Genomic DNA, 11,705 nt, shown 5'->3' with positions numbered 1-11,705 from the left:
TCATGACTCTTCTGAGCATTGATATCACAGAGCTCCAAGTTGCATTCAAGAGGATTGACTATAGGCACACTCGTATTCCCTCCTGAAGTAGTCTTCTTCCCCTCTCTAACCGAGTTATGATAATTATGAGGGTTTTTTGGTTTAGGACAAATGGGTTTGGGTGGAGAATCCGGAGCACAGATGCGGAGGATCTTGGATTTCTCCTTTGGTTCAATATCATCACTCGCCTTCCTTTTGATAGCAAGGAAGTTGAAGACAGTAGCAAGGGATATATCTCGGGATTGATTGAGGGATGGTTTTTCATGGATTACGGTAGAATTTGTGGGGTTCTGGGGGGGTGAAATGGGTTTGGGGCTTTTTGTGGGGCTGAGTGGGGAGGTGATGTCAACAATGGATGGGTCGGTAGGGTTAGGGAAGGAAATTTCTGTAGAAAAATCCGAGTAGGTGGACTTGGGGCTATCGGATGGTTCGGTAATGAAATAGCTGGAGGGGGGGATTATTACTGGATTATGACGGGGCAAGATTTGGGCTAAGCTTTGGTATCAAATTAACATGGGGGAGTTGGGTCTAGCCCACTTCATTAAATAGAGTCGGATTACCAAGGGACAGGGGAATAGAATTAGAAGCTTTTGGAATATCCATTAGGGGTTGCGTGTGCCCGATATTACCTGTCCCATTTGTCTTATCGACACCTGTTGCAAGGGGGGTGCTCGATGGATCATGGGTTGGTAGCATCCTCGTCCTTTCAGGCAGGGGATGATTCTGTTGGGGATTAGGGATTAACACGTGCTCCATCAACGCGTCACCACCACGCGTACCATTGTTGCCACTTCTGTGAGCATCCAGCTGCCGTGAAAGGAGCTTACTAACCCGAATCTCCGCCTCGTCCACCTATTGCCGGATTTCCTCAATCGGAATCGCTGATCTCTTAACCCTTACCGTTAGTAATTTCGGCCCATATCCTGACCTCAGACCTTCTTCTCGAGTGACATACTTACAGCTCTTGTTGTCGTGTCCAATCCATCCATAAGCATAGCAGAAATCACTAAGCTTTTCGAACTTGTACGAGATCCACAGATCCCCATTAGAATCCGGTTTCCTCCTCAGCCAAAATCCTTTAGGAAGAGGATCAGTGACTTTAATTTCCGCCCTTACGCGGAGAAAATTGCGACCAAGTAAGATCCCATCCGTGGAGGTCTCTACTGCTAGGAGTTTTCCAAACCTCTTTCCAATGAGTTCGGCATTCGCCCGAGTCATCTTTTCGATTGGCAAACCATGGATTTGGATCCAGAAAGGGCAGCGCTCAAACTCCAACTCAGAAACTGCGCTTCCTCCTCGCAATGGTTGTAATACCATCAAGTTGTTCATTATAGACCACGGGCCCTCCATGAGGATGTAGTCCCTGTCTTCAGCATCCCCAAACCGGAAAAGGAAGGTGTTGTTCTCCCAGGGGACGATGGAGAAGGGGCTTCTCGTTTTCCAAACAGAAGTGAAGACGTTAGAAACCGCGATTGAGTTGAGGGCCTTTAGACTCAAGATGCGCCTAACCAGACACAGGTTGTTGATTTCTCCGGTTTCACCAGAACCCTCCTCCAGATCTAGAATCTTAACATTGGCCATGGCGCTAGTCGGGCGGACAAGGGGCGCCTAGGCGACTGGTCAGCCGCCTAGGTGGGGACTAGTCGGCTGCCTAATCTAGGCGTTGGACCACAGCCTAGCACCTAAGCGGGGACTAGCTGGCCGACTTTTAGAACACTGTCCATTGTGGATAGCCTTACAAAGGAAACTATCCAAACGGACTCCCATGCTATTGTATTATCAATTTTTGTTAATTTGGGTGCTATTTGAAAAAACTGAAAGTTGAAAAAATAAGTACTGAAAGCTGAAAAAATAAGTACTGAAAGCTGACAAAATAAGTATTGAAAACTGAATGCTGAGTTTTTTAAGTTGAAAAGTTTGATAAAAATATTAAACACTGAATTAAAATTAATAATGAATTGATTTTAGTTCCATTTAGTTATAGTGATTCTCTTTTAATTTTACTAACGATCACCATGTAACTATGGTGGGGGTGGAATGATGGTGGGTAGTTGCCGTGGTGGTGGTAGTGATGGTGTTGGTAGAGTGGTTGTGGCGTCGGTAGAGCGATAGTGGTTGTGGCGGTGGGTGGTGGTGGTGGAGTGGTGGCAGCATTGGTAGTGGTGGTCGGGCAGCGGCGAAGACAGAGTGCTTATGGCGGTGGTGTAGTGATGGTGGTAGTGGTGGCTGTAGTGATGGTGGTGGCGATAGTGGCGACGGTAGCAGCGGAGTGTTTGTGGTGATCGCGGCATGGTGATAGTAGTGGTGGTGGTAGAGTGATAATGGTAGTGGTGGCGGCAACAATAGTAGTTGTGCCAGTGTGGAGGAGTCGTAATTCAGTCTCAAAGCTATTTAATTTTATCAACTTTTTAACCTACATTTTAAGACGCACTTAATCATTTAAGCAATGTAAAATGTGATTATCAAATTTACTTAATCATTTATTACTAAATTCATTCATTTTTAAGTATTGAATTTGTGTTATCATACAATTTGTCTCTCTCTCAATAATGGAGCCATCGTTGTTTTCGTTTGGTTGGCATGTCGTGGATCTCAATATGTCATAAAGGGTGAAGCTTATTTTTTTAAAAAAAGAAGCTTTTTGAATGATTCAGGTTTGTTTGTGAGGTTGATCAATAGTAGAGAGGATAATTCATTTAGGTAAGGACGGGTAACGGAAAATCCTATGCGTGGATATAGTGTTAATTGCTGACAAATTGTGTTTATTATGAATAATTGATGATTAAGATTCAAAAATGCCTTTTAATCGGTGTGTAATTGGTTTCGATCAATATCAAGTTGCGCTAGGCTTTTTGAGGGCAATTTGCTCACTTTACTAGGACACTCGAAACTATATCGAATACCGAATTTTTCGATCCATGTGCTAGTAGGTTTACACCTATGCGAAAAGTTCATTTTATTACGAACATAGGTTCGAGAAATTTCATATTGGGTAGTAATTTGCTTCTAGATTACATAACTAGATACTGAAATAAGAAGTGAACCCCCATTAAATGTTCACTCTCTTTACTCAACATAAAAGAAATTAATGATACCCCCTTTTCTTTTTTGGGTGCTTTAGAAGTAAGACATTTCTTCCATAGTTATTTTTTGTGGTGATTAATTAGAAGAAAAAAAAAAACCCAATATTTTGCTCTCGCAACATGTTTGGGATTTAAATTCAATTAATTCTACAAATACGTATGAGTTTTCGAAAATGAGGAATGTTGCACAGTGGGTAGGAAAACTTTTGCATCCCCCCCTCCTACGAAAACTATAAGAGAGAAATAAAAGAACTTGAGAGCTTGTAGTGTTCTTACGTACCCATTCACTGAGGGAAAAAGGTAATAACAAGTCTGGGAAATATTCCTAAACTGATTTCCTTTACTTTGAAACAATTTCGTCAGCTCAAATTTTTTATAATTTGAGAGAGTGAGGAGTAGGTTCCAAAGACCGCCGATACCACACCTACTGCAATAATCAATATGCACAGCAATCCCTGCCAAAGAAAACACAAAAAAACATAATCAGTAGAGATTATCTATATACGTAATTAATAAACCAACTACAATTGCTTTTACCTGAAGTCGAGTTATTTTCCCCCTCAAGATGCTCATAAAACAGGCACAAGGAAGTATCAAGGTCTGCAGTTGGAAATTTAGTGGGTAACTTTATTATAAGAATTTGATTTGTTGGAAACAGATAAAAAGAAGAGTCTATAGATTCCATAAAAGGATAGGGTGCGGCCGGGTAATAAGCGGGTGTTCATTAGTGCACTATAGAAACCCCTAATCCGGAAAAAGAATGATCTTATTTGATAACGAGTTATACTTTATGATGGGGCAAACGATCTTATTCATAATCTTGCCCACAAAGCACCTTTCAAGTGAAATTTATGGATGGGTAAAGACCCACGATGCATAAATTTGAGTCTGCATTATGCATTTCATGTTTTAGGTACCTTAAAGTGTAAACATTTACGGGCACCAGTATACTAGTGGCAGTAAAACACACAGAGACTTACCACTAGCATTGTGAGTAAAGATCCAATGAATGCCATCACCAACCCTGTCAAATTGAGAAACAGATCAAGATGAGTGGGGGGTCCAAGGGAAAAACTATGTTACGAAGTTATGCAGGTTAATCAATTGACATGGCGCAACACATTCCACTTGTGATCGGTCGAGTGTTAAAAAGTGGAGTGGTTTGATTCAGTCGACCACTTAGCACCTCGGCTTCACAATTATGAAGTTTGGTAAAAAGACACCATGTCGGCTTAGACGCCTGCTGTAACGATTCGAAGAGGATGAAATTGAAAGCTTACCAAAGAAGGGGATGGTGAGGCTCACAACCAAAGTAGAAATCACCAGCGCTGTTCTGATGAGGATTGAATAGATGTGAGATTTGAGATGGTTTGATGGTATCAATTCCTCTAGACTCATTGCTACTGGAGTCATCGTCAATGCATACGTACTCGTGATTAAGGAAAATTCGGGAAAATTCTTGAATGTAATTAAGCATGGAATTAAGCTAGACTCTAAAATTTCACAGCCATTGCTAGCTTTTTCACTTGAACCAGTGGAATCTATATTGATTCCTATGTTCAACTGTTCTGAAGAGTTCCCTAATATAGCAAAACCAGCTAACTCTATTGTGGAAAGGATATTTGGTAAATGGATTAACTACCTGCAAAAGAGAAAACAGGAGAAACAAATTATCAGTATTATCGTTGGAAACAACTCTATATGTATACATATAAAATTTAGGTGGTAGTTTTGATGTCATATCATAGTTAAGTTTGCAACTTCTATTTTCACTTAGGAAAATGCTTTGTAGCCGTCCGATTAAGTGAAAATGCTTTGAGAAAGATGTACTCTCTGTAGCTGTCCGATGTCCTACATGCATCGCATGGGGCCCAATTACATCGAATGACTCCGGACACATCTGTTTCATGATCGGACACATCTGCATCTATAAAAGTGCTCCTTCCCTTGATACGAAACACTACAGGAGCAAGCCAAACACAAAAGTTACCGTAGTCCAGACAGCAATTTTGGAGGCAACCAAATGCTGGGGCATGTTAAGAGTGAACTGAGAGAGTGTTAATTCTCCGAACATCATGTATCCCATCACTGCAACTCCAGCATACATCAGAGTACATATACCAAAACTGCATCCAGAATAAGATTTCAATTAAAAAAAAAAAAAAAACCAGAAGATAATCTTTTTTTTTTTAAAATGTCAAAGAATTACTGACCCTCAAACTCTGTACTTGAAAGCAAATTTCAAGGACAGGAGGTTTTTGGTGATACTTTTCGGAGAGCTGCTATTGGTACCGACCGGGCCATAGGGAAAATGCACCGACGGCCACCGGACGGCCGATCCGAGCCGTCCAAAAATTTTAAAAAATAAAACCGAGTGGGCTTGCGCGAGAATCAATGGCATCCGAGGTGTGTAGGATACTTGATCCGAGCACCTGTATATACACGAAAAAGGGGTGCTCGGATCAAGTATCCTACACACCTCGGATGCCATTGATTCTCGCGTAAGCCCACTCGGTTTTATTTTTTAAAATTTTTGGACGGCTCGGATCGGCCGTCGGTGCATTTTCCCTATGGGTCCGGTCGGTACCAATAGGATTTCTGTACTTTTCGTGGGAAGAATTTCTCAATATGACAAAGATCAAATTGTTGCAAAAAATTAAGTGGTAACTGCAACGAAAATATCAAGCACCGCAATATGTCATCACGAGATCTTGTTGTCATGATAATTTTTCTGAGTTTTTGTCATAATAAACCTGCGATTGTGGAGTTATTATAATGGAAAGGCTAATTGCAATAATATCATGAATTTATGATGATTGATGACACCAAAATACAGAACCAAACTTATTGTGGTGCATAGTTGACCTGGTCAAGAGGACTGCAGGGTATTGGCTTGGCTTTTCCATTGATGTGTAGATATTGGGAAAGACAGCATGTCCTGAGTAGCAGTAACCATAGAGACCAATTGCAACAGGAAGGGTTGTGAGGTTCAGTGTTGTCCCTTTGCTCTGTTCAAAGCTAATTTTGTCCACCAAGCCTTCCCAGAACAAGCAAATGACTACCAGTATTGAGGCGATCACTCCGCCCGCTGAAAATAAAGGAGGCACAAACTGAGCATTCCTCGTGATGTATCAAGATAGAACACAAGATTAAAAAGTGTATAACTGGGGAAAAAAACTAGAATTTTAAAAGGGTTTCAAGATCTATGTTATGTATCGATGTCCTTGTGGACTCGGGAACCATGTAAGTTGCATGTTCTGAGCGACAAATTCATCTACTTGGTGTTATGCACAAAGACATATGGACTTCATAATAGTTGTACACTTGGGATACTACCTTTGCTCTTATTTAAGGACAAAGAGGTGTTCAGAATGGACAATAGCCTATTTCACCTGTAGTATGTGAATTTCAAACGAAGTTATCTAATAAGCTCAAATTACGATATTTCTTGATAGATGATATTCAACTACAACTTATGTACCTATGTCCTCTACCTTTACCCAAGAGTGAAAGTGTCTGACATTGTTCTTAGTCCGTTTCCAATAGTTTATTTTACGCAAATGCAAGGACATTGATGCACTTACCGGAGATGTAACTGAGGACACTCAGGTCGCGGAGCCAAACAGTAGGAAGAACGGCAATGGCGGTCAACACGGCAAACAGATGATGCGAATTCAATTCATATGCGCCCAAATTTAATTTCGCGTTTGGAAATAGAGCCGACAAGTTATCACTCTCCAAAATAATATGCTCAACACAGCAAGCCTGCAGAGGAGAGAAGTTTGAGGTGAAATTAATGAGGGCTTTCTATTTTCTATATTTTTGAGCACAAGGAGTTCTTTGCGCTACTAGTAGTCCTTCAGTCCGCAGATTTCTGAACAGAAGTGAGAACCAGAGATGTAACTTACATATAATTCCGCGTAAAGGATTATCTGCAGCCACCAATAAGAAAACAAATCAAAACCATAGGATTATAGTAACAGGACATGTTACAAACTTGCACTTCATCTAATTTACTACTTTTGTATACCGTTAAAAGCGACTGTACTCCAGAAATTTGCAAGGAGATTTTACATAGAAGCAAAAAAATCTAAATCCCTAATATTTTTACCTTTGCGGATTATGGACAATAAAAGAAAATTTGTTTGCTTAGGGCCAATACCACGATATCCCCCTACCCCGGTCAACACCTCCCGCGACATCAAGAAACACCACTCCATCACCATCATAACAAAGAAAACTTACAAAACTAACTGCCTCCGTGACATCAACAAACACCAGTCCATCATCTCTCTCATAACAAATAAAACATACAAAACTAACCGGTCTCCATTTTCAACAATTCATAAATTTCAGTAATCAAAGGTTTGCATAATTTTCCCCATTTCAGTAGTTGAAGTTTCAATTCAGAGGTAAAAACTTAAAAATGAGGGCCAATTGTAGTAGTAATTCTACTAGAAAGCTACCCGGAAAAAATCACGAATTTGCACCCTTTTTTTTGTTAGTGAAATTTCACTATAGACCAAATTGTAAAAGTAAGAAGTTGCACAAAAAAAATATACTCATTAAAAGAGGCATACGGAGATTGCTAAACGCCCAACAGTACCGAAGGCGGCCTGGCCGATGTCTGGGTAAGTCTCGAGCCCAGGCTGGCTGTCCAAGCAGTAACGCAAGAGGAGTCCAGTGTAATAAGATAGGGCTGCAAAAATAAACAAAACAGAAATCCCAACCCATCCACCTTCTTTCACGGCGTAAGGAGTAGAAAGTATTCCCACTCCACATAGAACATTCATGCCTGTCACAATAAGGTAACAATTAGTTTAGCTTATTGCAAACTTGGATTAGTAGTTAACTATTGAATTTGAAAGGATTGATTCTTAGCCCTTAGGCCATGTTTAGTGGAACCGGGGATCGTGTAGTGGTGCGCTTGGAATGGAATGTTTATTTCCTTGAACATATGTATGACTAAAAAATAACAGGTATACATCACATAGAACCGTTATTCACCACGACTAGAAAACCAAGAAATGACTATTTAATTCCTTCCAACAGTTATAAATACCAATGAGGCAATGGAAATGACTGCGTAAACATACCGTTTAGCACAGCTTGGCCATACGAGCTCTGGCGAGTAGCAGGAATTTCATGTGAGTCAGCCTTGGTGGATTTCTTCACGGAAGCCTTCGTGGACAGAAGAGGAGGGAGGAGGGAATGGGAACTACGTCTTTGTTGCGGTTGTTGCTCGTCTACCACTGTTGGCAGCAGAGGTTTAGCCGCGGATGGGAATATTTCAGGAGTGTGTCTCCTCTTCAGGGATGAGGAAAGAACTGAACCGCTTAATCTTGATATTGTAGGAGTGCCAAGAAACGTGATATTCGGGGATGGTACACTACTATAAAGATCAATTGATTGCCTGAAATATTAGCAAGAAAAAAATTAAGTTCTTGTACTAGATGGAAAAGCAACGCACCATATGGGAAAAACAAACACATACTATTTGAGAGTTTCAGCACGTATAATAAGATCATCTCCAACCCACTAGGCATAGATGGTCTGTTTGCAAAAATGACAAGCCCATGTGCCTTTTTCAATCTCCAATGAGCTTTGTAACTCGCAAGGCCTTATTCCATTCTCACTAGCTCAAATGTAGCTTGCTCATTCTCATTGGGCAGTCCATATTCTCCGCCACCAACGATCTGTTTCTTTTCTCTAAAATTTACCCTTTTGCAATGTTATTGCAAACTTTACTCAGGCATTTTGGCATGAAGTGTGAGTTTATTGGTTTATCCCGCTTCATCTTTGTTGATGACATTTTCATTACTTGTGGAGCTGATAATGAGACTTTTGAGTGATTTTCACCACTTCTCTGGTTCGCAACCTAACTTGGGCAAGAGTGTTTACTTCTTTGCAGCAGTTAATTCTGTAAAGGAGGAGGAACTGAGAATTATTTCTTATATTCCTGAGGCTGCCCTTCCTGTGAGGTAGGTACCTTGCTGTTCCCTTTGTTTCTACTAAGCTAAGATTTTCTGATTGCATTGTGTCGAAGGATAAAATGCTGAGGAGAATCTACTCCTGGTCCAACAAGTTGTTGTCTTATGGTGGGAGAAGCCAACTGATTAGTTCTGTTCTGTTCTATTCAACATCCCAGTGTGTTGGTCATCTATTTTCATTCACCTCAGAGAATCCTAAAGGGAAATTGAGAGTATTCTTAGCTCTTTCCTCTGCAAGAGTTTCTTGGAGTTCATTTGGGTTCCCAAGTTTGAAGGAGGTCAGGGTTTTGAAAGACTAAAGGGAAATTGAACAAGGTTGCTATGTTGAGGCTTTTGTCGGTTGTATGCGAGGAGTATATTCTTTCAGTTAAGTGGTCACATGCATTCTTATGTGATTAAGGATCAGTGCATTTAGAATATGAGACTTCCTACAGATGCTTCTTATTTCCCAATCGTACCCAATTCAATTGCAAAATCGATTATAATGTCTAATCGATTATGGAATTGAACATTAACAAAATGGATTACATATTTGATTAACCGATCGATTGTTCTTGATCATGATAGATTGCACAATTGATTATATGTTATGAAAAAGTTATGAGTTTTTAGTTAAAAAGTTCTGAAACGGACCAACATGTTACGGTACGCAATAAAAATGTTATGAATCTTATTGTTGAATAAGAGTTACGAGATGTACCAAAATGTTATGAATCTATTGTTAAAAAGTTAAGATTGATTAGCGTAAAAGTTACTATATGCACTAAAAGGTTATGATTTTTAGGGAAAAAATATTATGAATTCTATTGATGAAAAGTTACGAGTTTTCGGGATAAAAGTTACAATCCACAATAAATTGTGATGAATGATTAGATCTCCGGGTAACTTTTTATGAGGTGACTTAATGTGAACCACAAAATAAGTGCATATAATAGACAGAGGTGTATTGAAGACTTTTTCTTTTGTTTGTTTGGATTCCAAGGACATTCCCTTAATCTTTTTGGACATGTTCGTTATGTACAGAAAAATGTTTAAAATGAAAAAAAACTACTGTGGTACATACTGTTTTTATACAATTTGGTACCTTACCTTTCTAATTTCGTTCCAGCCCACCTACAAATTGGTATCGAATGAGTACTGGACGTTACCGGTCATTTTATATATATATATATATATATATATATATAGGAGGTAATTTCATAATGAAGTCATTTGTACTAAAAACTAATACTCTTATTTATTTATTTATGAATATAGGAGTTTCATAATCCTTACTATTAGTCCATTATTACTATTTTTAGTATATATTTTTGCATCGGCTGAATATTTTGTACTTTTTAAGCATACATATAAGTTCCATATTAATAGAGTAATACTTATAACGCAACATGTGCAAGACTACCTGAAATTATACCAGTACCGGTATGCACCGTACCAATAATAAAAATGATACAGTTTAAGGTATGTTATTCAGAACCTTGTTTGAGAGAGTTAAAGCGATCCTATTAATTTTGTCTGGCAAGCCTCATTAAATTTATTTTCTCATAAATATTTTAACCTAACACCACCGAAAAAAATCCAACTCCGTAAATTCTGTAACCTCAAATATAGGAGCGATCCTATTAATTTTGTCTGACACTGGGCAAGCCTCATTAAATTTATTTTCTCATAAATATTTTAATCTAGCAACTAAGCAACACCGAAAAAAATCCAACCCCGTAAATTCTGTAACCTCAAATATAGGTCCCTAAAACTCTTATAATTTTTTCACTTATGAACCGAGATCCTAAAGCCGCCCTTGATTGTACTAATTTAAGGAACACAGAATACAGAGTAGCAAAGATTACATGAACTGAGCAGAGCAAAACAGAGAGAGAGAGAGAGAGAGAGAGAGAGAGAGAGAGACAGACCTGTAGCTTTGAGGCCATGTGGTGTTGAGAGAATCGGGTTTGCTCTTCTGCTGGTTTTGAGTCGAATCATGATTAGAAGTATCCGAATCGTCCCCCTCTTGTTCTCCCTTAGTAAATTCCTTTTCCTCATCTTCATCTTCTTCGCTTTCAATGTATAAACTCTGTTCTGAAACAGAACTCTTCATTTTCTCAACTCTCTCTCTCTCTCTCTCTCTCTCTCTCTCTCTCTCCTCACTCAGAAATCCTCTCCTCTCAGGTACTCGAAACTATCTGATAACTAAACCACCAACCAACTAAAGGTAGGAAGCCGAATTTCACGTGCATAATCTCTAACAAATACTAGGAATAATTGTACAAATTTGTAATTTTTCAAGTGTTCGAGTGTTGTTTTGTGAGTGAGTATGCACATGCATGGGACTTAGATGCAGTGGCCGGACCAGGATTCGAATAGGTGGTTGCGATGTTGGACGGGAGTCCACAGCAGGTGGTGTTACATAATATTCGTAGAAGTACGAAAAGAAATGTTACGCGTAAAATCGTACTTTCTTAAGCTTTGTTTTTTGTTATTAAAAATTATAGATTTTTGTTCAATTATTTTGTGGTCTTTAAAAAAGTCTTTGAGACATTATGATTACGATTCGATCCGTTTATTTTCTAAATTGTTAATTTTTTATTATCTGTGT

At 39.2% G+C, this 11,705-nt stretch overlaps 1 protein-coding gene across 1 annotated transcript; it reads right to left on the bottom strand.

Moving 5' to 3' along the window:
* Positions 1-3,227: 3,227 nt before the first annotated feature.
* Positions 3,228-11,481, bottom strand: LOC131318683 (amino acid transporter AVT1C-like). The gene is made up of 12 exons (XM_058348608.1): positions 11,023-11,481; positions 8,219-8,535; positions 7,703-7,917; positions 7,031-7,054; positions 6,707-6,887; positions 5,988-6,210; positions 5,113-5,248; positions 4,745-4,764; positions 4,403-4,548; positions 4,103-4,146; positions 3,660-3,722; positions 3,228-3,577 (listed from the first exon to the last, which is right to left on the bottom strand). Exons 1-12 carry the CDS (start codon positions 11,205-11,207, stop codon positions 3,482-3,484), a joined length of 1,650 nt encoding a protein of 549 aa, XP_058204591.1. The 5' UTR covers positions 11,208-11,481; the 3' UTR covers positions 3,228-3,481.
* Between the last annotated feature and the right edge of the window lie 224 nt (positions 11,482-11,705).

The sequence above is a fragment of the Rhododendron vialii genome, chromosome 3a (assembly GCF_030253575.1).
Source record: "Rhododendron vialii isolate Sample 1 chromosome 3a, ASM3025357v1".
NCBI lineage: Eukaryota > Viridiplantae > Streptophyta > Magnoliopsida > Ericales > Ericaceae > Rhododendron > Rhododendron vialii.
The sequence above is the reverse complement of the archived record's forward strand: the minus strand, read 5'-3'. Positions and strand labels throughout refer to the sequence as shown.